The 25652-nt window shown below is 41.3% G+C and overlaps 2 protein-coding genes across 3 annotated transcripts; both read right to left on the reverse strand.

Moving 5' to 3' along the window:
* Nucleotides 1–1239: 1239 nt before the first annotated feature.
* Nucleotides 1240–4559, reverse strand: selplg (selectin P ligand). The gene is made up of 3 exons (XM_022762169.1): nucleotides 4294–4559; nucleotides 3899–4020; nucleotides 1240–3346 (listed from the first exon to the last, which is right to left on the reverse strand). The coding sequence occupies exon 3, from the start codon at nucleotides 3329–3331 to the stop codon at nucleotides 1940–1942; it is 1392 nt and encodes a 463-aa protein (XP_022617890.1). The 5' UTR covers nucleotides 3332–3346; nucleotides 3899–4020; nucleotides 4294–4559; the 3' UTR covers nucleotides 1240–1939.
* Nucleotides 4560–5859: 1300 nt separating this feature from the next.
* On the reverse strand, nucleotides 5860–19171 carry LOC111234231 (coronin-1C-like). Of its 2 annotated transcripts, none has more exons than XM_022762199.1 (11): nucleotides 19125–19171; nucleotides 13318–13517; nucleotides 11106–11228; nucleotides 10646–10775; nucleotides 10243–10424; nucleotides 10000–10119; nucleotides 9406–9510; nucleotides 8442–8587; nucleotides 7556–7613; nucleotides 7162–7413; nucleotides 5860–6622 (listed from the first exon to the last, which is right to left on the reverse strand). In XM_022762199.1, the coding sequence occupies exons 2-11, from the start codon at nucleotides 13513–13515 to the stop codon at nucleotides 6503–6505; spliced, it is 1434 nt and encodes a 477-aa protein (XP_022617920.1). In that variant the 5' UTR covers nucleotides 13516–13517; nucleotides 19125–19171; the 3' UTR covers nucleotides 5860–6502. The 2 variants fall into 2 exon arrangements, with proteins under 2 accessions (XP_022617920.1, XP_022617919.1); XM_022762198.1 differs by lacking the exon at nucleotides 19125–19171 and adding an exon at nucleotides 16357–16591.
* Between the last annotated feature and the right edge of the window lie 6481 nt (nucleotides 19172–25652).

Here is a 25652-nt window from a genome sequence, read left to right on the forward strand (position 1 = left end):
TCTTCTCCTGTACTCTCCTGTGCGGCAAACTGGATGTGCCAGGACAACAAAAAATAAATACTTTATAGCTATATAAACCAACCCTCAAACATCATTATCATCAGCAACATCTCATCTAATATATCTCTCCATGATTGACAGCCTGGCCTTTCCTTTAACCATTTATCTTCTGACACCAATGACTAACAGCAGACCTCTTGGGGGTAAAAAAAGAGTCAGAGAGCAGCTCGTATGAGTGACCGGCTAATGCAGGAAGAGGTTAATGTTTCCTGTGTAACGGCCAGGAGGAGGGGGGAGACTGCCAGAAACAATGCTGTGTTTTTTTTCCCTCCAGAGGCAAGCAATTAAACTCATACGGTGTGTGTGACCACTTTAGGGAACGAGTGTGACTTGGTATGAGTGAGCCTGCAAGTGATTGTGTGTGCGTGTGAATGCATTTTTGGCAAGTCTTGTGTGTTTGCGATCAGTCAAGGCAAGACTTAGCTTTATATGGTCAGCAGGAGCATGAGATGAGGTCCGGCATCCTCCAGGTTTACATTTGTCTCAGCTCTGTTGATAGTCACCGGTATCTGTTTCAACTGCACATTGCTAAACGTTAAAAAAAAAAGGGAAGAAAGAGAAAAAAACAAAAAAAACAAGGCTTCATATCCCTTATAAGCAGTCAGGGCTGTTTTCTTTTCAGAGGAAGGGAAGTGAATATGAAATCAAGTCCAGGGTAGAAAGAAAAGCCTTTTATAAAGTCCACAGAGCGCTCAGAGACACATTAGGACATGGAATAAAAACTATAACTTGTTTTATCCTGTATGTTTTTGTAATTTGAACTCTTATTTTGGACATTTTTAGCACAAATTTTGGATTATGAGGAGTGAACAGCTCTCAAAAAAAACAACTTTTGATGGATTATTTTATGGATGTGTAACGTCTAATCATTTTCTAATAATTTCCTTGGAAGGTTCCTGGAAAGAAATATGTAATATGGGATTAATCATAGTTAAAATACAGAATGTTTTCAACTGGTAAACTGTCAAATAATCACTTCCAATTAATAGTGTAACCTAGACTGCTTTTGAATGAATCTTTTCTTGGGTTTAAATGGAGAAGTTCTTTCAAAATCAACAAATGCTTTTAAAGTCAACACAACTAACTACACTAAAAGTGTTAAAATGTTAAAAGAACGTTGTTCTTTCCAGGAAACTTGCAAGAAATAATAAGGCAAAAAAAAAAAAAAAAAGTCATAACTAAATGTTAAAAAGAAACTTGTTTAATAAATTATCCCAAGACAGAAACTGCAACTCTACACAAGCACCCTTATAAGCAGAGTCACATAAAGTTTATCATCGCTCAAAATACTCAATTACATATACAATACAATTATACAATTAAGCCTCACAGCTGCTAGAATGGCACTTGTAAACTGAACAGTGTCTGTGAAGAACAGTAATCCCTTGACATAATAAGCCTTCCTGTCTCCTGTTGCTAAGTGAAACACCATCAGGGCTCAGTTCAGGATGTTTGAAAAAAAATCTTTGATCATGCTCCGCATCCTGGCTCACAGTCTCCAGAGGAAGGCACGTGTAAAATTATGGAAAACATGTTCATTCTTGCTTAAAATACAAATTTGATGACCCCACTGCATCAAATACCAGATAAGGTTCAATCAAACACCAGATACGGTTTAATCAAACACCAGATATGGTTCATGGTACGTCAAGATGAAACAGAAACTGTTTCTGTTTTTTTTGTGTTTTTCTTTTTTTGCGTGTGTGTGTGTTTGTGGTTTCTATGTCTGCTCCTGCACAAGAGTAGGGTGTGCATTGAAGCTAAACCAACAACATCAAAGAGGAAGCATTGGTTTATTAAAACAGCAACAGTTTCCACATCACTGGCATCAGCCAGATCAGTCCGGCTGATGAAAACATGTCAATACTGATAAATTAACTTAAACAAAACGGTCGTTTTCTGGGAGGAAGCTGCTGAGAGTGAGGTTATCTCCTCCGTCCTCCTCGCTGTCTCCAGCGCTGGGGATCACCAGGACTCCGTTAGTGATTGGATTGTGTTGCCTTGTGTAGGAGTAATTCCTCTCAGGAAGCAGGGCAGAGATGCACATCATCTCAGTTGCCTGCTGAGGTCTCCTGACCCTGTACTTCCTTGCTGACAGCCTGGCGCATAGGATAACGGTAGAGACCATGAAGATGGTGGCCAATCCGGCCAGGGAGGCGACGGCGATGAGGCAGTGCTTCACCACTCCTCGGGTAGAGCAGGGTTGGACCTCAGTGCTGGGTGGGCTCTTTGAGACTTCACGAGTCGCTGCTGTAGGTGCTGCAGTTGATCTGGTGGTTGGAATTGGCAACCTCTTGGGAACGTGAGGGATGAAGATTCCTGCTGCACTGGTAGAGACAGCAGAGGTAGAGGCAGAAGTGGAGAAAGAGGAGTCATTTGAAGCTGTGGTGGCAGGAGACTCGGGGGTAGAGTTCAACCCTGTTGTGTCAGGAAACTGTGATGTGGAGATGTGGGTTCTCGTGCGGGAAATGGGCTGAGATGTAGAAGAAAGCTCAGCGCTGGCGGTGGGTGTCTCAGTTGTTGTTACGGGTAAAAACGTGGGGTGAAACACAGGCGTTGCCTCAGAGGCAGGGCTTGCTGTCAGTGTGGTTGCAGAAGCTGAGGGACTGCTGATTAAGTGTGAAGCCTTATCAGTGGAATTAGCAGAGGTGGTGCTGGATGATAACTCGGATGTAACATCAGGTGTAGCTGTGGATGTGGGCTGCAGTGGAAACGTGGGCACTGTTGCTGAGGATGCCCTAGAAGTTATTGCAGGAGCTGTCATGTGAGTAGAAGTGTTGAACGACTGTTGTTGTAACTGATCTTTAGGTGTAGCTGTTTCTGTCGATGTCGTATCACGGGTGTGTTGTGCATCATCTGCAGCTGGGGTCACCACTGCGGAGGTATGACGCGTTCGTGGACCCAAGCTGCCTGCAGCTGTTGTCACACCGGTCACAGCAAACAAACTGAGAGTTGTGCTGCCGTTTGAGATGTCACCTCTGGTACTGACGACTACCTCCTCTGCTTCCCTTGTGGGTGACACGACGGTGTCTGCTGTTGCAGTAACAGCAACTTCTGCAGGTTTGTGAGTTGGATCCAACATCGCAGACTGCACCTCTGTTTCATTATGAGGTGCGTGTGCAGTGGATAGCGGCCTGTTTGCCTTGTTTGGTTCAGCAGTTGAGTTGCCGCTGCTGGTTTCTGGGATGGAAGCACTCTCCGTCTCAACAGAAAACAAAACAGATATTCCCCACAGGAGTGTCAGACACGCCTTCACGCTGAGGAGAATCATGGTTGAACAAAAGATCTGAAACGACAGGAAAGATTCAAGTTTACAGGCTGCAGTGCAAGAGGGAGGTTGTATATGAAAAGTAGTAAACAGTTGTAGTAAAAAGACACACACATGGGGAAAAATCAATGTGTCATGTGTCTGTTAGTGACACCTTATGATGAAACAGTCATGAGTCTTTCACCACACCCTTTGCTACATTTTCACAGAAAAATACAGAGAACCACTGCATTTGTAGAGTGAATCTAAAACTCACTTAAAAGGAGTCTATACAGAAAAAATAAATCACATTTAATGTTTTTTTTTTTTTTTTAATAAAAAATGTTTAAACTTTTTTTCTAAACTTTAACTTTTGTTGCCAAAGTTAAGAATACAACCTGCGTTTAAGGTAGAAGGTAGACAACACAGATACATTTCCTCTGGTAACACAACGGGAAATTTTTGGAGAGCATTTTTTAAAAAAAAAAAGAAAGTTTATCTTTATCCTATTCTACTATACAAGGAAACAGTTGTCCCCAAGAGCAAAAAGATTCAACCAGAACAAAGATCTTAAATGCGTCAGGGTCTTACCTCGCCGCTGGAGAAGCAGATGGAAGGATGTGAAGATAAAAACTAATAAAAGTCGCCTTCAGCTCATTTCAGTCTCTGTGGAAGAACATCATTGGAGCACTGTTGTGGTGACTGTGACACCGCTTGATAGAAGAAACAGGAAATGTTCACACTCTTTAAAAAAAACAAAAAACAAAAAAAAAACAAAAAAAAGAAGCAGCACTATCTAACATTTTCAGATAAGTCAGATACAGACACACTTCCTTTGAACGCACAGCTTTAGTTTGAATCAGTGAGGAAGTCAAATTTTATCAGAATCTTCTTTTTGTTGCTGAAGACAAAATGAAACTCTACATTGGGTTGGCTACAATGTTTGAAGATCTTATATGTATTTATTGGCAGATAAAGAGTCTTACCTTGCAGATGGAGAGGTTCAGGAGCGGTGTTCAGGTGCAGAGCATGTTTGCTCTGTGTAACTGATGTTCTGATTACTACTCTACGAAGTAGCAGGAAGTACTCAGTTCTGTAAACTGCACGTCAACTTCTGATCAGACTTCTGTCTAAGATTTAAAGCTGTAAGTCATGTGGGGGAAAAAGAGAGGATCTTCAAGGCTTTCATAGTTACCCACAGTGATAGACAATCAGCTACACAAGGTCAACATTATGTCAACTATAACACATGAAGAAATAAAATAAGCTGAAATGACGTGATCAATCAGTCTGAAGCGTGGTGGTTTGTTACCCTGGCGATTAAAGAGTGGTATACAACAATAGTCCAAACACTTTAAGTTTGGACTCTAACATTTGTACCCTGTGACAGAAACGTTTTTTAGTCTGAAACCATAACTGTCACTTCCTGTCCTGATGAGTCATACTGAGATGTAGTCTTCAAAAAAACACTACCAAGATTTGATGAAAAAAATAAACAAAAAAACCCCTCAAAAATTACACAAACTTTGTTTTCAATGTTTTGAACATTTTTCCAGGCTGTAAAAAAAAAAAGACTGACTGGTGTTGCTGCTCTTTCCTATGGAAATTCATTTGGCAGTTTATTAGGTACACCTAGCAAGTGTAACTTCAGTGCTAAATGAGACCAATATAGGTCAAGTGCACATGTCAAAAAATAAATGACTCCCACGTTATGTAAATTCTATGAGTATGAAAAGGGAAAATATACTTTACTATCATTCAACATATTATTGACCTCATGGACTGAAGCCTTAGCACCATCATCAGGCAAGAGAAGTAACAGCTACTCAGGTTGAGCTGGAGCTTAAATAGAAGAACAATTTTGATAATTGATTCATCTTTTTCTTTTTTTAAATCATTTTGGAAACAAATATCTCACAAATAGTGTCCAGCCTCTCGAAAGTGAATATTTGCTGGTTTACTTTGTCTTCTATCAAAGTGAACCGAGTATCTTTTGAGTTCTGGCCCTGACCTTTTATTTGAAGACGTCAATCAAGGCTCTGGGAAACTGGGACGCACATTTTTCACCATTTATGATGTTTTAATAGCCTAACACATTAATGAATAATTAAAATAATGTTTTTTGTTTTGCAGCCATAGATTGAGTGCTTTCTTGTTTGATATTAAGTGCAACCAGTACCCACCTTCTTCTCATAGGATCATAAAATAATGGAAGTATTCTGATCCATAAAAGCAGGAATACCACCCTTCCATATCTGATGGCAGAAGAGAAAGTTGGTAAATCTTAAGCCAAAAAGAGATAGAGAAATAGAGAAAGAGGTTTTCATGTGTAAAATCTTTATTATGTGCACAGAACTGTTTGTCAGGGGTTCAGTGAAACACAAGCTGGGTGAGTGGTCCCTTCCCAACACCAAATATGCACTGGAGAGGGCGACTTTAGTTTGACCCTTAACAGTGACAAGAGGCACCACTACATTTGCACAACATTTACACCAGAGAAATGCACCCCCCCCCCCCCCGCCCCCCCCCCCCCCCCCCCATTAAAACCCAATGTTAAATTTCAATCCCAGAAGAACAAGAACAAAATGTTTTAGAAGGAATTCTTCCACATTCATAAATCTGATGGTTATCAATGAGCAAACTGGTGGGAGGAAAAAAAAAAAAAAGTTTAACAGCTATTGTTTAAAAAAAATCCAGCTTGACTAACTTATTCTACCAGGTTGTGACTGGAATGTACAACAGGAGAGAAAATAAGTGTAAAAGCAGTGCATGAAACCGCACACAATTATATTTGGCAAAACAAACAAAAAAAAAAAGGACAATGGAAATACTGGATGCTACATACAGTTTTTGAGTAGTAAGTACAAACTTCACATAAGAATGTTTTACCACAATCAGAAAATAAAAGTTAAGACTGTTCCTTCAACAAAAATGTCTTTTCTTCAAATGTGTACATGAGCTGCAAGAGTTTTTCCTTTTCTCTGTGTGTGTCAGGGCGAAGTGTGAAACCGGAGGCTTGATGAGGAAAAATAAAGTTCATCTTGGAATGTGGGCCTGGACTCGTCGCAGGGACGATGCCAAGCTGAAGGGATCCGAATCTTGAGAATCTGGGCGTGGCTGACCCCCCCCTCCCCCCCCTCCCCGTCCATTCGATTCTCTCCAAAGCAACGAACGGTCCTGGGAAGGGGCCGCGTCTTACATGGCAACCTTGGCAACCTGCTCTTCCAGTCTGGCGATTCGACGGTCTTGAAGGATGACGCGGTCCCTGAGTGACTTGAACTCTCGGAGTACCTCTTCCAGTTTGTCTTCCATTTTCTGGTCAAAAATGGAAATGCAAATTAGCTTGACAAAAATACTTTAGATTTTTCATTTGGCACTTGAGAGGCTAGAGAACTGCTTAGAGAAGATTTTGAAGGCGATAGCTGTTTACTTTTCTACTTCAAAACAAATTTTGTTGTTAATCTTGGCAAAACAAATAGAGGCTTCACAGGGAATGAAGCTCTAGAGCTGTTAACATTTTCCTTTGCTGCTCCACTGAATTGTGACCCAGTTACCAAAGTATGTGCTGATCCATAACTTCTGTGAATTGTTCCAACCATAATAATTACTCTGAATGGGAGAATCCAAATGTCAGCGAAAAAAAGTGTTGTGCAATGCAACTTTAAAATATTACACATCAGTTTTACTAAAAGGAAACAGAATCTCTTTTTAAGAGGCTAGCTATAATAACACAAGTAAAAATAGACAAAACATAAAATCAACAGTTAAAGGAAAAATAATTTTGAGCAAGAACCTCAGCAGTATGACATGTTTATACAGTACTGCGCAGGTGTTTTCCATCGCTCAACACTCACTACTGAGGGCTGTGAGGCATGCTGAGAGGCAAGCTTCTGGACAGTCGAGATGTTCTCTGCTTTTGTGGCCGGCTTGGTCTCCAGGACGTTCGTCTTGACCACTTTGAGATCGCGGTTCTTTGTGGAGACGTAGCCGTCTTTGAGGGAAATAAGGATGGGGCCTCCGTTCTTGCCAGCAAACCACTCCTCTGCCTCCAGGGCGGGATCGGGGCCGGCTGTGTCCGGATACAGGTCGTCCTGGAACAGATCCGACTGGACAGGTGGAGAGAGGAAAGGTCACGCAGGAAATGTCATAAGGAAAATGGTGAAAAGGTATGGATGGAGGAAAACGACATGGTCTATAAAACAGCAATGAAGGAACAGCATATTTATTACAAGATATAAATGGACTTACCTTACGTGGGACTGTCATGATGATTGGTTCACATTTTCTCTCATGCAATTTGTAAAACCTATAGAGACAACAGGAAGAGTAGTTACATTCATTTAAACTTACAATAGCACACCAGGATATTACTTAAATGGATATATTAGCAGGATTCATCATTATTATTATCATTGTTATTTTTAAGTAATCAGAGAATTTATGTTTATTTAAAGGACCAAAAAAACTATGAAAAAAATACATAAATGACTTGCCGATTTAAACAACTCTGTAGTTTAACCATTTGTTTGTTTTTTTTAAAAAACCTAATTAGACTCCAAGTCATAAAATCAGCTTTTTTCCCCCAATGTTTTCTTTTCTCTATATCAGTAAAAGAAACTGGTTCATAGTTAAGTATAGTCATGTCCAGAGCTGAAATAATTAGGTGATTAATCACTTAGACTGCTGACATTTCATAATCTTCAGTGATACCAGACTGAATATCTTTGGGTTTTGACTTGCTGGATGGAAAAACACAAAAAAAAAAACTACTAAATATGGTACTTGGGTTTCTAGCACTATTAAAAGCCCATGTTCCTTGGAGCTACTTAGGCTATCGCTCACTATTTTCATTTAACATTTTAGAGACCAAAAGATCAATTGTGAAAATAATCAGTAGATTTATTGACAAAGAAAATAAATTGCAGTCTTTGTTATTCCCCCCAGCTGCAACTTCTGGCTGTGTGAATATATGAAATCTAGGCAGAAACTGTTTAAACTGATCTGCTTGTCTAGAAATATGGGCATTTTCCAACAAATTTGGTAATGACCCCGATACTGTATATTACCTGCAGAATCCACAGGATCACATGCTAACTGAACAGCATTAAAAAAAAAAATAGAATTGGTGTGCTACCTCGCAATTTCACATTTGTTGACGTCCAGGCCTCTTTTGGGCATGTATCCCATTCCCCTCTGGGGCTCCTTGGTGGAAAAGGTGTTGAGGTAGTGAACAAACGGTGCCTCATCTGTGATCTCAAAGTACCGAATGCTGCTGTCACCCTGAGGACACACAGTCATAGCTGTAAGTGAGTTTGTGAATGTAACCTAACTATAAATGGAGGAATCTCTACCTGTCTATGTGTTTGTATTTCGATTTTCTCGACATCCCATTGACATTAAACTTCGTGGGCGTATTGCTGAGGACACAAGGAAGTGCAATGTTGACTGTGAAGTTTTTTGGATGAGCAGTTCTTGAGAAAGCTTCTAACATCATTTTTCTAAATGTTACTTAAAGAGAAGAAAAAGGCGGAATGACACAATGAGGGCAGTGGAGCACCCGGACAGTTTACAGGGTGCACATGCCAGAAACTCAACTGCACACTATATTCTGTTGTGCATTGGACATTTCACCCGTGCAACTTTGTATTTACTGTGGTTTCCACATTTAAACCACGTCATGTGGTAGCGCAAGATTTCCAGGTAGATTTAATGCTGTATTGTGCTGTGCATTGGACGTTTCACAGCTTTCAATGTTGTATTTATTGTGCTTCTCACTTTCAAACCAAGTTGTTTGCATCGTTGGATCCGAGGACACAGTTTATAAAATCTGTGGGCACCGACTATGAATCTGAAAGCACGGCTCATAAAGTGTGCACACAGATTCCTAAACCCAGAGCCTACACATTTACACATGGATCTTTTTTTACGTACCTCTAAATTCAGTTGGTTTCTGTAACGGGTAATTTTGCATGCTGAGGCTTGACTGACACAGGCCAAGCAGGAAACTCCTACCAACAGGCACATTTTGAACGAGCACTGCACTAATTATTAAAAACTGGGAAACAAAACAGGAATATCGCTATGATAAGGCTTCTCACCTTTCCACACAGGTAGACTACATTGGTGTCAGAGTCATAGAAGGGCAGCAGAACTCCATTACTGGTGTCCATCTCTTGAACACATATTGGCTCATCCATGTTGTCCTGGTAACACAAAATTCAGCATTTTAAGTAATGGTACAGTTTGGGGGAACCTTGATCATTTACTGCCCATGGTAAATGCTTAAAATCAAATTATTGCCGATTGACTGGATGAGTTGCCCCTGTGTTTAATACATGGCAAACTCTCACATTTTGACAACAATGAACGGGAATAAAATTACATTCTCACAATATTTTAAATTTTCTTTACACAGGGTTTTCTCTTTGTATTCACCGCCCCCTGCTGGAGCTGAGAAGTTACAGACACAAACCGTTCAGAGAAAGAAGCAAAAAGTGAGAGCATGTTCACCACACACGAGCCACTGATGAAGACAACATTTTGACATATATCATGGGCAGGAAACTGTACAACCAAAGCTCTATAAAAAAGTTCACCGTGACTGTAAAAGCTGCAGGTGTCGTATAGAGAGCAGTGTTTCTGTGATGTGTCAGAGTGTGGAGGACTGAATGACATTTTCTATGGTGACGTACACTTTTCCACAGGGCTAGCTGGCGCTCGCTCATGCGGCTGAATCCAGTGGTGAAAATGTTTCCATCTGCTAAAAAGATCGCTCTCATTGGTCGAGCTCCCTCATGGGCCTTGTCCTTCTCCTGAAAAGAGACAAAAATACCTGTCAGATTGGACAGCCATGTTTGTAGGCTTGGTCAGTGATTCTGGAAAACATTATTTCACACTTCAAGCATCCCTCACATCCCCTCAGCGTTTCCACTTACCGCCACAATCTTTTTCTTACGGGGGTCGATGACGCGGACCTTCTTGTCCTTGCAGGCGGTGCAGATTAGGCTGCCATTGCGGCTCCAGCTGACACTAAAGATAACATCAGGGTGCATGTCCTCCAGGTTGATCATGGCCTCTCCTGTGCCCACATTCCAGATGATGATCTGGTTGTCACACCCTAAAATGGACACACACACACACACAGCACAGCCTGACTGCACACACCTCTGTGTCAAAGTCTATTTTCGGCACTTTACATCACACAAAGCAGCGCAACAGAGGGGCAGCCCCCTGAGATAATTGGTCAGATTTGGAGTTCAGCTGTGGACAAATGGCAGACCGGTTACACGTTTCAGGTTGAGGCCAGAGGCCGTACCAGAGGCTTCAGTCAAAGGTTACCTGCGCTGAGGAGAACGTTGCGAGCGGTGGGATGCCAAGACACGATGCCAACCCTCTTAGAGTGGCCCTCTAACACGACCACAGGGTCTGAGAGGGGAGTCTCCAGCCCGTTCTCAGGGATCTGCCAGACCTAAACCAGAAAAATACAAAACAGACGCAGAAAATTAGAAGCTGCAGAGAGAAAATCTGTCAAGTCAATTATTTTTTCATGGTACTAATACTGAAATGGAGAAATAGAGTAGACCAGTCAGACCAAACACAAATGTTTTATATGCCCAGGGAAACTGGTCGTAACTGCTGCTGATAATATTTGCCAAATACAGAGAAACACCACTGGCAAAAAAACATTTAATAATATAATATTTTTAATTTCACTTAACACAGCACATCATGTCCAAGAAATCACAAGCTGTAGGGTTAATTGTTCATGTGATGCTTCGGAGATTAACTGTGTCTTTACCATGACCGTGCAGTCCTCCGAGCCGCTCGCAATGACATGGTCATTATGAGGACACCAGTCGATGTCCAACACTGGGCCCGTGTGACCGCATACTGTCGGGTAGACCTTGTCTATGCGGCCAGTCTACAAGACAAGAAGACAACTGTGTTACAAAGAGGTTAAAGACTGTGACCTGACGTAGAGCAATAAAGTTCGGTAAGCTGATACCTGTCAGAGAGATATGAAAATGAGCAACATACAGGGATAACACAAGTATTCTTTATATAATCCTGCATGACTACACAAGTTTTATTGAGCAACTGACATTGTGAGCTAAAACAATCATTTTACACTTTCAGAACTTGCACTCAGACGTCAACTCAAGTTTATTTATTCTCATATCAAACAACATCTAGTTCTGTAAAACCAGCAAAAAAGAGGACCTGACATGCCAATCAATATTTCACAAAAATTCAATAAACTGTGGTGGTCGACCCTGAGAGAGGAGGGAGGTTTCAATTCGCACTGAACTTTAATTTTAAGCTGCAAAACCTGAAACCTGAATTCACAGGGGACAGGAGACCAGAAGGTTAGTGCCATAAAGACATTCGATCCTCTGGCGAATAATTCTCAGTAAACACGTTTTTACCGCAGTGACCTCATCCATTCTCATCGTGGATGGACATCTGTGATTTCTACCTGAATGTCCTGAAGTTACGGCAGCTTCTCCACAGGCAGGACATTATCCTGTGACTATAAATGAATTAACCCAGTGGCATAAAATAATGACAGAGCACCCAATCCCCTCTGTGAGTATCATGTGCTCAATGAGGCAACTGTAACAGTATATGTATCAAATGCCTTTACTATCGGGCAGATTTAAACATTGATTATCTACGTTTTTTAGTACAGATATGGGCCTCAGGGAACAGCAGGACAGGGTCACAGCAAACGGCCTATAGAATTGATTCACCACATGGTCTGAGGGCTATAATATGACAGCGCACTGCACTACAACCTCTGGATGAGCCTTAAACCCTATGTATCCAATTTTGGTCCTGAAGGACCAGTGTCACACAGATATTTTTATCCCTACCTGTTAGTTAAAGCCTCTGTGTGTAGGATTAGAGAATTTCTGACTCTGGTGTTCAGATGAAAAACATGCCATCAGAATAATTACAAAAAAGCTTCAATCGCATAACAGGACACAGAGTCCTCATGGCAATCCCTGCAAAAGTTAAAGAAACATTCCACTCAAAATCACAAATCAACCTCACGGTGGTGCCGGAGGAAAAGCAAGGGGGTCGTTAAAGTTATTAGGATTCATTGTCTGTGGAACATGACTGTCTGCACAAAATTTCATTACAATCCTTCCAATAACTGTTGAGATATGTCAGTGAGGATCAAAGAGGCGGACAGACACTGCATTCCCATGCTGCTAACATGGCTAAGATTACATACAACATGGAAGGTAGAAATGGGACAGAATCCCAGTGTTATGACTTTCTCTCATTAGCATTACTAGATTGCTCAATATGGAAACTGCCAGTGTTAAATTAATAACACAGTAATGTAATTTGCACAGTGACTTAACACTCTCTCTGGCGTTATCTTGTGGTAAGTGCTGGATGTATTCAGAGGCGCACTGACAAGCACAGCACAGCCAAGGACCACATTAAGTGGATCAGCCCGTGCTTGGCTACCAAACAGTCATTCATGCTGCTGCTGCTGTGAGTAGTAAACTATTATATATAGAGACTACATGAATGTCTATTCATAAAGTAAGTGCCATAGATTTAGCACCGTAGTTCAATATCCTGTACTGGAGCTTCATGAAAAATGCTAATTCAGAGGAGTAATTTCCACTAGGATATTGAACTGTATTTATAAGTTGGAGAAAGTGAGCTTCAATATGATAAACTCTGACTGAGCCATAGACTGAGCAGTTGTGGCTCGTTACCCACCAGAACAGAAAAAAAACAAAACATCAACCTTTACAGGACCAGAATTGAAGAGCACTGCTTTAAACCATGCTACGCTACTCCGTGTAGGATATGGCAACATCGCAGATGCTGTACTTGGACCGTACTTGGACTTTCAGAAACTCCTTCCTATTTAAATTGTATATTTTTGGATACTTCATGCAAATTTGGACCTCACAGCTCTTCTGTAATGGACCTAAAAATAATTTTTTTCATCTCTTGATGCAAACACGAGTAGCAGAGCATCTCACCTTTTGTAGAGGAAGGACAAGAAAAGCTCCTCCCCCACTGGCCTCTATGATGATGGCAACAAACTTGGGGTTGACGGCACAGAAGGAGCTGTCCCACGTGACCCTGGAGACACGGATGTCATCGTAGCACTGGTCGTTCCTCACGGCCTGACCAAACACGTGACGGAACTTGCTCTGTCGCACAACTCGCCGCAACATATCTGCAGAGAGAAATAAGAGAGCGGTAAGCCAAGAGCTCCTGAGTGGCTCTCCCCACAAATAATCTTGTTGAATACATTTTTGCATTACATGTATAAGCACTGTCGAAAGTGGCCATTTTTTCCACAGAAACTGATGCTATAAAATCTAAAAATGAGCATCCTTCTGTCACCACTGAGCATGCTGAGGGTTAAGTTTGGCTTACTGCCAGCACAGTCTGTCTGATCTGAGATTACCTTTATTAACTGTGACTTAGTTTCTTCCTTTGCATGCAACGTAAATAAAATCAGCTCTACCTAAGGTAAAACATGAGGATTTTTTTTTCTTCAGCTGTGTTTACCTCCTTATTTCAGTGTAATTTCTCAGACTTCTGAGAGGAAAAAGTTCAAGTTCTGTAAAGGCTGTCAACTAATAGGTAGACTTAGGTGGGTTTTAGTGAATTTTGGCCTACTGTGTTAATATATGATTCATATCAAGCAATATTTTGCTTTTCTTCCTGCCAGAACATGGGGCCAACTTCTGTAGCTCGGGGTTTACAAACTGGGTAAGACTAAGAACAGAAGTCACTCATCAAGTGCAGACAAACGTTCCCAGAGCAGATTCCATTGTTTGGCATCTTGAGATGGTTAGATCTGCAGCCAGAATATGAAAACCAAACAAAGTGGAAATTCTGCAGAAACTTGACTCGTCTTAGCATTGTCTATTATAACTCTAAAAAACTCTCTTTTTGATACCCGAGGGAGATTTTTCATAATTCTAGTGACATGCTTCGCTATGTAATTAAGTGGAAAATATAGCGCCTCAGGTCGGTAATTAAGCTGCCAGTCTGAAGCAACATACTGAGCTGTTGTACATGATGCTGCAGGATTTTTCTCCAGTTATCCACAGGTCTGTCATCACACCAAACCACCTGCTTCTTCACATTCAACCACAGATTATGAAAATGGAAAAGATGAATCACAGCCTTCTGTATCTTATATAGAAACTTGGATTTTTCCAAAATGGCATTCAGCAACAGAAGAGCATATTTTACAGTTTTGCAAAGTACTGAACAAAACTTGCATCTTTGATTTAAAAAGCTGTCGTTTTTAAAATAGCTTTGTTGCTCAGACTAAGTTTATTTTTATTATATCCACATAAATGTATTTATATACTGTATACACACAGCATAAGGCTGCCTGTAGCCTTAAAACACTTCCATCTGTTACTATTATTATCAGCCGAGACAGAGATAGGAGAGAAAAAAAACAGTTTCAAGGTGGATTACTGGACATGACTCTTTTTATGAATCAAATACTATTCCTGGAAAGGCCTTGATTCACGGAGTAATGTCCAACAGTGCCATACACATTGATCATGTTCTTGCAAGGCTGCATAATGCCTGGACAGCACAGGACAACAGTTTACACTGACCAGAACAGCGTGTTCCCTCAGCTAATATTAGTGCTCCATTCAGGAGAAGCCCCCCTCACTTTAAATATGCATTTGACAAGATGACCTGCTTCAGCCCCTGCCGGGTTTTAGTTGATGCCATCATGCCATACATTACAACATGCTGCTCTCTACAACATATCACCACATCACCACTCAGCACACAGCAGGGCATTGCTGAGCATCATGATGGTGGCCTGGCTGATAGTACACTCAATGAAAGGCCTTGTTACAGCAGTTACACACTCGTGCTAAGATATTAAAGTCCGAGAGGATAAGCTGAATGAGAATTTAATGGCTTCTCTGATATTAATAAAATATAGTCAGCAGCCCTGCGGGGGTCTGCCCCCCTCCCCCGTCTGTTATTTCACTGTCTGGACAATGCGACTAAATGGGTGTGCACAACACAACCGAAGATCCAATCACTATCACTTGAAGTCACTCTAAGCTTATCACAATACCGTGCTGTTACGTTTTTAAATGCATGTGCTAAATACACCGACTGATCTTATTCACCGGAGGTGCAAACAGCTGCACGGTTAAACAATGGTTGCTGGCTAACGTTAGCTGATGTTACCACAAAGCTCGGTGTGCCCCCTCCTCCCCATTGAAACAAGTAGCTACAAACTAGAATATCAAGGTGATAGTGAGATATTTTTAAGCTATCTTTTTCAGTTATTTCAAACCCGTTAATGTTGTGCGGAAGCTTTGGTTAGAGATTACTTAGCTATTCTTGCTAACGTAACATTACCGTTGCCGAAACAAGGGGGTGGACAGAGTATGCAGATTTATATTTTGAAGAGCACGCCCCAGATGTGACTCTCACTTGAAAACGCCAAAGTATGATCTTTAATTTAAGTTTTTTGATTCACGAACATGCAGAATCTTTATTAGCGTAAGGTATAACGTTATAGGAGGCGTATAATAGTCGTAGACCGGGTTCCGCCGCACTGCCCCGGCCGGCAGCTCGGCAGCTGTGCCGGGGCTGGTCCCGTCTCAACAGCCGCCGACACATAGCAACACCGCGAACGAGGATGAAGCAAGCCGAGTGGGGTGTTTTTTTAATTAACATTTTCTTTAAAATATTACACCGGCAGCCGTACGACTTGTGTGTTATGTCCGTGCATAGCTGTCCACTCGGACTACAACGTTTATTTTTTTCTCCTCTAGCCTGCCAGTGTGTTTTGCATCCACGCTTCAGTTAAGCTAGGATAGCGACCTAGCCTAGCTGCTAACCGTTAGCTGCGGTGGACCGCTGCCAGCTGACGCAAGTGCAGATATTTCCACCCAAGGTTTTTGGCTGCTCCCGTTCTCAAACCCATCTAGCGATCTAAGTGGATGCTGCACAGCCCCGACCGATAGATCACATGGAAAATGCACAATGCTAAGAGACTTTTTAGCGTTTCTTACCTCCTAAATCTATGCAAGATTTTCGTAAGCACGGGGGTAATCAATCACAACACATGAATCTGGTAGTTTAGGCGCGCCCTTATCCTGCAGGACGTTGCTCTAGTATCCCTTGTCTCCACAAAAAAGCCCAGCCGCTTTGCTCTTATTCCCCCTCCTGTCTGCAAATGTGTGGCCAGGAGTCAGTGTTTTAAATCTACTGGTATTTCAGGATGCCAGTTGACGAATAGAGCATCTCCTGCCCGCTCCTCACCTGCGGAAGACTAGCAATCGTCTATTCTCATCGTTATTAAATTCAATAGGACACGGTGACGACCGACTACGGCACATGCGCAAACGAAAAGCCAGATTTCATTTCCCAAGGCTGTGATTTGGGATGGGGCTGCAGGAAAACTGTGTTTCTCCCCATGTCATCCGCATGTCTTTTGATGTCGACCAACTAAATCAGTTCATTTTGTTCAGCTGTGTAAAACTGTGAAAATCATAGCCAGCAGCATCTTTTGTGTCAGGGTCCCTCCCCTCCCCCCTGTCCCATCCCATCCCACCCCATCCCACCCCAGCCTGTCCTGTCCAAACACAATAACTCCCCAATACATCACAGGTATTCAGGAGAATCAGCTGTCAGTCATTCCCTCTGTTTGCCTTTTCAAACTGGCCTTGAGTGTACAAGCAACAGTTCCTCAATTCATAGTTCAATTATTCACTTAAATTCATCATACATCCACTATCCATGTAAATCTGAGAACATGCCCACTCATACACAACATAAAAACGCTGCAGTTAAGGCTCCTTTTTAACCACTAGCACAAAGGACATGTCATGGCTTTGCGAACAGAATTTCCTTTTGGATATTTTTAAGAAATAAACTTTATTGTAATGCTAAGTAGAGTTCTCTGTCTTTGGCAACTGATATTGTGACTAGAAATTAAACAAAGAAAACAAAAAACTATGTTGTGAGTGAATGCCAACCTTTCTTCAACAAAGGGGCTTAGCACATAGTAACTGAGGGAGATGGTGCTCCCTAACAATTATGATGAAAGTCTGCAGAATCTGAGAGTGACTGGAAAACCATTGTCAAGCAAGCATGGAAGTTGATTCTTGACCTTGGAAACAGTAGTATGACAAGACAATCTGAACTCAAAGTCCAATTACTAGCTTTTTCCAATGCTGCCAACCATATAGTCTTCATCAAGTCCAAGAGGTAACTTTCATTTGTAACTTTTAGTTAGCTACTGAGCTCACATGTCAACAGATCCATCTCCATGACAGCTGAGAAGACATTTTGGTGCGGTTAAAAACACTGCAAAGCTAGTAAGTGGACCTTGAGTTACAATTTTTTTTAATGAATTGGTCGGCACCTTGATGATGTATAATTTAAACAGGTAAGAGTTCCTGAGTAATTAAGTATTGTAATTCAATCTATACTAATTTTAAGAGAATGTTGTTTGAATTGTAAATGAATGGATGGGAGATGTAGAAGAAAGAAAGAGGATTCATTTGCTTCTTTCATAACCTGCTTACTTCTTTAAGGGCAAGGGCCTTGGAGCCTATCCCAGTATGAATCTGCAGGAGGTGGGGAAACACCATGGCCAGTTTCCCGAGGGATTATTAAGGTAGATAAACATTAATACTCACATTTACACCTAGTGGTGAATTAGAGTCTACAGTTCGCCCCGAGCTGCATGTGTTTGGAGTGTGGGAGAAATCAGATGTGAACAGGGGCTGAGATTAAAAAGAGGAGGTCCTTGGTGACAGGATTAACTTGGTCACTGATTGACTTAAAGGAATATGAACATGAATATGAAACTTGGACAAGCATGTATATACTAAGTCAGTTCAGCCACTTGAAAAGCTGTCTGGGGAAACTTAATTTTTTTTATTAAATTATTCTCCCAACTAGACATGAAAAAGAAGACTGGTAAAAGAATTAGGTATAAAAGTTTAGATGTTGGATATTATATAACTGTTATGCCATTACTGGCAGAGTTGTTGACTTTGTTCACTGAGCATGAATGCATCAGCTGCTTTGAATTAAATGTGTGTTTTAGGGAAAACAAAAAACCAAACATGACGACTATGTTAGCAAACAGTTGCTTAATTACACATCCAGCAGATATCAAGCTGCTAGGTGTTCACCATCTAGTTGATAATTTGGTCTCTCTGTTGTTCAGTGCTGGACAGGAAGCAAACTGTGGGTTTATCCAAGCTTTTTAGCTGAGAGCAGGAGTAAAACCAAAATGATAAACTTAAAGTGGCCAAAATCCCCCTCAGAGCCGAGGGAGAACTTGTTGGAGTTTTGGGTGAAAAAAGTTTTTTTTTTTTACAACAAGCAACACCTTTCACATTACACATCAACATCGTCATATACTTTGATCCTCTGATAAAACAAAATTTGACTAGAACAATTATAATCTGATTTTTGAATATTTTTTTTATTTCAATAACTGCCAGTCAGTCAGTTTCAGAGGGTCAAGGGTCAAAGTCAAGACATCTACTTTGTATCTTCAAAATATGGACATGTCACTATAAAAGTCACTTCTTAACTTGGCCGTGTTTAGAGTTCATCAAATTAGTTTTGTAACTGGTTTCATAAACCAATGGAGAATTGTTTTAACCACAAGTGAAGAAGGAATCCTTCAACTGATGTTAAAGTGTAGAGTTTTTCACATGACAGTGAATGGTATGCAGTCTGGAAAGCGCTCTCTCGTCCTAACATAGCACACATGCTTATATGTGTATAAATGCTTTGATAAACCACAAAAACACCTTACCTTTCTTTGGAGATGGTTGGACTTCTGGTGGTCTCTCTTTGGATTTCTTTGGGACGTCGAAGGCGTTCTTCATTTGGGAGACTTTCACACTTGGACTCTGCTCTGCCACTCGAACCTGAGCTTTGGCCCCCTCAGGTTTTACCCGACCCTGGTGTCTCTGCATTTGATTTGTTTCCTTGATAATTTCTGCCACGGGCTTGTAGGAACCCACCTCACTGCCATTTCCTGCGTCCCTGTCACTACTGTGATCAGTCACATCTTTACGGTAACCGTAGGTAGCATAGTCATTGCCGACCTGTGTGCTGACTCTCTCAGATAGGAGCTCATGGTAGATTTCTCTTTTCCCTAAACATGCAGGTTCTTGTCTTTGGATTTCTACGTCCGACATGACCTCTGGTATGTGTAGAGTCTCTGTGGATGGAAAAGGATCATGGGGCTTTTTCGCAAGAGGAGGAGGTGAGCTTTTATATCTGGACTGTCTCTCTAGGAATACCCGTCTCTGCAACATGTCCAGGTTGTTTGGCTCTTCATCATCTGGAGACAGTTTTGCTATGCGCACACAGTAGTCATAGTCGATCATATCTCCGTACCGTTCATCCATGTCTCCGAGTGAAAGGTGTTGCCAAGGGCCGAGGTCAACTGACAGCCGTCGTATGTTGGCTGGCACGGTGTAAGTGCCTTTTTCATCCCACAGCAAGCACATGTCCTGATTAGTCGGAGCGTTGCGTGGAAGATCTTTGTTAAAATGAAAAGTGTGTCTCCTCTTGACCTTCTCCTCAGAACGCAGATGATCTTTGTTTCTTCTTTGCACATCGGTAGACATTAATTGCGCAGTTTTAAGCTTTATAAATGGGTTTTTAGGTTTTTTGGGGACAGGTGGAGGTGGACCTTTAACTTTGGGCTTTTCTTTTGGCACGGACTCATCTTTAGAATCGCATGAGGTGGACATGGCGTCTGGCGCCATCTGTGAATTAGCCATACTTGTATCGAGTTGTCTTGCCATTGTCGTGCCTTTCTCAGGCAACAGATGAGTTAAAGGTGGAGGTGTGATGACGGCAGAGAAGCAAACAAACTCACTCTCCTTCTTTAAGCTTGCTACCTGTAGCTTTCCATCTAAGCCTTCATTCCCCGGCGGAGGAGGAGAAGGGATCAAATCGCATTGTTCCAATGAAAATGAGAAATTGTCTTGCAGTTGTGGTGTTTCAGAGCGAGGAGACTTGGCCTTTTGGGTGTGAGAGTCTGCTGCTCTATCTAATGCTTGGCTGTCCTCTTTCTTGGTGCATGAACTAAGAGTACCTGCTTTAGCTCTCTTAGAGACAGCACCAGCAAACCTGTTCTGATTCGACTGATCAACTTGTGTTTTTTGTGCAATAAATCCTGAATTGTAGCTTTCCTTATCTTGATTTTGTGATTGTCTCAAAGAAAGATTTACTTTCTTCAAGCATGGTTCCCAGTCTGCTCTCTCTGCACCCCCCTCCTCCTGCGTAATCAAACGGCCTGCCTCATCAAACACGTTTTCCAAATCATTACTGCTGTTGCTTTGTGTTGACAGGTGCTCCTTTTTGATGTGAGTGGAAACTTGCCCCTTGCGGTGGTCATTTGAGTTTTGCTTTTCTCTCCCAGTTGTCTCAGTGTGGGCAGCTCCAACATGACTGACTCCTTTTAGCTGACACCTGCTGCCTGTCACTTCAGCCAAATGTTGACCCATTTCGCCCTCAAGACAGGCAGCGGGTGAACTCTTCGCACGTGCTTTCACACTGTCAGCCGTGACTGAAAGTGTGTCAGATGGTCTTCTGCTTTTATTCTCCAATACTTTTTCTTGCGGGGTGTTCCCGGAAGGTTGTGGACGGTTATTATCACGGCGAGAGGAGTCTTCCTCAACTCTTCTTTTGATACATGATTGACGACTCTCTGTTTTTATCCTGTTGCCGAACGGATTATTTGCTCCATCAGGAGACATCCAAGTTTCATCCTTCTCGAGCACCACAAAGTCCTCGTCATTAGTGGGATCACACGCGGCTGTTAGACCCAACTTGCCACAGCCAGCTTCAGATTTCTTCCTATTTTCCTGCTCCTCCATAGCTGTAGTCCAAGTAAAGGCCACAGCCTTACTCTCAGAGCCTTGCCTTTTGTTTAAAGTTTGTCTGGTGTCCGTAGGGCTCAGGACAGTTTTTGACTTCTCTACAGTTTGAGTGACATGCCGGCTTTCCCTGTCTCCACCCACCCACTCTCTCCTGGTGTTCAGAGGCTGACATAGAGGTCTGATTGGCTGCCCAGTTTGGGGGTCTGTACGTGCAGAAGTGACTGTGTGCTCCTCTGCACGCCCAGCCGCCGGGCCACTGACACTGATCCCACTAATCCCACCAATCTTCTGTGGGGTCACAAAGCTGCCATCGTCCTGATCTCTGCTCTCAACTTGTTCCGATGTCTCCGACTGTTGTGTCTCTGCAGTTTGCTCAGACCAATCTGAATTGTCAAGTGACTCCTCGTCTTTTTCTGACAGCTTCTCCAGCTTCTGGCCCATGGCTGTTGTTCTGTCTTAGCATGAGGAAAAGAGATAGACAAATGTCAAGACACAGCAGCGGATTTATAAGCAAATCACAGTGGCGTAATGAGGATGGCTTGCCTCCTCATCCCAATGAAATGAAATCACACAACAGACACTGCTGTCTATCTTTGACCATCGTGAATCTTTCTCTATTTTTGTATATTCTTCTATACGGCTCACATTTGCCCTCCCAAGGCCTCTCTGTCTATCTCTCCCTATTCTGTTGGAAAGGAATGCTGTGGTGGCTATAATTAAAGTTGGTCCGACTGCTGCCAGTGAGTCAGGAGGCCAAAAAGGAAACAAGACAAGTGAGATAAGAGGTCAGCTGCCAGGTCCCAAGGTCAAATAAAATGTCCAGAGAAATTGTGATCTATTAAATACCGCCAAATGATCTATAAATGATTTCAATCACATCAAAGCCTCTTTTAGTGTGATTTGTAGGTTTAATAACTCATTTTGGGCAAACATGTCCCTTTAGAGCCAGCACAGTGTGAGACATCATGCACAGTCAATTACTGGTTTGGAGACAAGGCGTGTTTGTGCCGCGTGTGCCTCCCATCCAACTATCTGAATGTTTATGATTGTTTTGGTTACGGGGTCTATAGAAAGGTCACCTGGAATACGTGATGCAAGTCACAAGTGCTTTGACTTCTGAACTGAATTGTTTGTCTGGAGCTTGATGAGAGTTTAACCACTGACATGATGGATGGTGGAATAGAGATTATTACAAAGGGAAAACAGCTCAGCCGGCTTTGAAGCGGCATCTGGAGTATTTTTAGGTGGCAAATAAGCAGCTAATGTACAGGACGCATCCACAATAGTTGTTACATTAAGTTGTGTTGCACAAACGCACACTTAAGTTTATCTTGATCGAGCACTTACTTGAGGTATATATGTTAAATTCTAAGATGCAAACACTTTTCTTCCTAAATATTCTTTGATTTTGTCAGCTGAGAGGTCAGTGAGAGAAGAGAGGTGACTGAACCTCTTCACCCTGCGTCTGCAATCATGCGCTCTGCTGCTTAAGCTATTTCAAGCCTGAGAGGTGCTGAGTGACACCTCATTTTTTCATGCCTGTCTATTTAACGAACATGCTTGTCCACGGCACGTAAATAAAACTATTCCCCTTGAAGCATATTGGATCCTTTTTTTTTAATCTATAAATGATGTCTCTTGTTCTTCACACCTCTACCGATGGTTAGCTAAACGTGATGGATAAATGGTTGAAATACATAACTATAAGCAATTAATCACAGCTCAAATTGTTACATAAAAGTAATCAATAAATGGTTAAATGTATAGCTAGCAATGGGTAAACACTTTGAATAGTTCGCTAAAAGTCATGGATGAACAGTTGAAGTTAGCTAAAATGAAAAGAAATGGTTCAAATATATAGCTTAAATAACTGGTAACATGTTCATAGGTAGCTAAAAGTAAAGATAAATGGTTGAAATAAATGGATTTGTCAATACTTGAGTTCTTCTGACAGTACAGTTGTTGCACTTCTGCTTTACATTCACGCGAATAGAATTAGCAGAATTTATTTTAGTATAGTATTTTGCATGGCCTGCCTTTGACTGAATTATCATGATGTGCAGCCAGATCGTCTGATTTTTCACATAAGTACTGCTTAGTTTGTCATGGCACATACTCTCTCCTGCACCTGGTTCCTTTACTTGTAATAGAGCTTTCATCCTTTAACCAGCTGACATTGTTTAACCACAGCTCTGGTTTTCTGGTGTGATGTGGCTCCCAATAATCCATTGCTTGACAGATGCATGCACTTGCAGCTTTAGTGCATCTAAAGTGTTATTTTGGGATGGATGCAATTCAATGGCAGCAGTGGGAGGCATCTGTGACACTGGCTTGTGAAACCCCCCGCCCTCATTCTCCCTCTATCTCTTTCCATTTCCTATTCTTGTGTATCTCATGATTCCAATACTAAGCACACAGTTTATAAGAGACTTGTGACTCAGAGTACACAAATTATTAGCCCGGTCTTAGGATAGACTTTGTTTTTTCCAAAAAACACTCTGCCGGGCCTTCAGAGCAGTAAGTGTATGACATAATATAGCTCAAATTCAAATGGTCAGCACAACAGGATGATATTCAGACGCATAATCTAGTCTGACAGTAAAATTTTCATAGCTTTCTGTAAGGCAGGTCATAAAAAAAGATGACGGTAGATGTTGCTTTAAAATGGGTCGATGGATTTATGCAATATAAAGAGTCATAATAAGAAATTTCTGTGGCTTGTTTAACATAGTTCAATTTACTTAACCACAGATGTAAACAGTATTACTATATACAATACAGGCATGGCTGTGTTTAAAAATTCATCTGTCATTGATGTTAAAATATGAACTTTTTACTCACTTTTAACATTTAAGTTCTCCTCCTGACCTGTTGTTACTGCAGCATTTACTATGACAATCAATACCGACTATTCTTATTAATACTTCCCTTCAAAAACTTGACTGTTTGCAGTTTTAGAAGTTATCTGATAAACAGTATAGTCACACTGATATAAAATCTGAGGGGTAATGCATTAGAATAGGTAGATACTTACTGAGGTTGATGTGTAAAAATGATGCCCTGTCTGCCTCTCGTCCTGTTAGACTTTGGTCTTTCTGGGAGATCTTATCCTTCGGCCGTCACCTGCCCCATGATGTCAGACAGACTTCATTTGCCTAACTCAATAAAATCGCTCCCTGCCCTGTCCGTTTCATTAAAAAGCAAGTCGAAGCCAGAGGCAGACGGAGACGCTTCAAGTCATCAAAGATGTATGTAAGATGTGGATTCTCTCGTGATATTTTTTCACTTATAGAATCTCTAGTCTCATCAAACATCAATCATTATCAGCTGTCCATGTTTTGATGCACGCACAACAATTAAACAGATTATGCAGAGGAAATGGTTTATTTCCATGATAAACATTAGACTGGACATCATTTTAACAAAATGTAAAAAAAAGTGCATTACACATGAACATTGGCAATGTACAGTACAGTACACAAAAGTTAACAAAAAACAATCAACGTAATAAAATCTTACTCCCAGGTAGGTTTATCATGTTCTATAGTTTTCACTCATCTCATACTCACATGCTTTGGGGCAGACTTGTGCTCTTTGAATACACTCTATAAATGCCTGCCCCTCCCCCTTGAAATTACAATATGTCATAATGTCCTCTCTCACACAAAGTCCTCCTCTTCTGGCCCTTAAGTAGGATTGTCAGTTTGATGTCTGCTGCCTGGGAATAATGCAATAAAAAAAACAATCATTGCCATTTTTAATAGAGCCTGAAGACATCTGCCTAAATTAGAGATGGCCCAAAATACTTTTTTTGCTGTGGTGCAAACACGAGAACTTAATTAGAAGTATTTCTCAATACACAGTAGCATTATCAGTGCTTTTCTTAATATTGACCACATCTGCAAGCTAATGTACTCAATAGCAAATTGTAGAGAAAACTATATACAGACTGGTAAATTTCAGAGACTTAAATCCTTCTTATCTAATGTTTTAATGTAAATGATAGTTCTCATTCCAGCAAGTAAGGTTCTTCAGCCAGCTATTGAACCAATACAGTGTACCACAAGTTTCAACAATATCAAACAAATACAATATTATTATAGGCTATTAATAAATGGAAGTCCATCAAGTATGTGTGTATTGAGGGAGAGGAGGCTGCTGTGCATGAGCTTATGTGTGTTTGCATACATTATATTATGTGCCAAGTTATACATTGCAAGGAGCATGGTTATTATTGGGAGTGAGGGTAAGTAATGTACAAAAAAACCAGACCATCAACACACTCACAGAAACTTTGCAAAGCCTGTGATGCTTTATGACAGAGCTAAGGCCGAGGTTAAGGCACTTAAATGCAAAAACAAATTCAACAGATGAAGCAAACAACCAAACATAGTGCTGTGGTCTGGGAACACAAACACAAGGATTTAGTGCGCATAACATCACAC

Source organism: Seriola dumerili, unplaced genomic scaffold (genome assembly GCF_002260705.1).
Source record: "Seriola dumerili isolate Sdu_G_001 unplaced genomic scaffold, Sdu_1.0 BDQW01000442.1, whole genome shotgun sequence".
Lineage (NCBI taxonomy): Eukaryota > Metazoa > Chordata > Actinopteri > Carangiformes > Carangidae > Seriola > Seriola dumerili.

Bases quoted from the DNA above. Each gene is read 5' to 3' on its own strand.
- LOC111234231 (XM_022762199.1), bottom strand. From the start codon at position 13,515: ATGTTGCGGCGAGTTGTGCGACAGAGCAAGTTCCGTCACGTGTTTGGT. The intron at 11,229-13,317 runs GTGAGATGCTCT...CTTGTCTTGTAG, and splicing joins TTGTCCTTCCTCTACAAAAG to ACTGGCCGCATAGACAAGGT. The intron at 6,623-7,161 runs GTGAGTGTTGAG...ATTTTTGACCAG, and splicing joins ATGCCTCACAGCCCTCAGTA to AAAATGGAAGACAAACTGGA.
- selplg (XM_022762169.1), bottom strand. From the start codon at position 3,331: ATGATTCTCCTCAGCGTGAAGGCGTGTCTGACACTCCTGTGGGGAATA.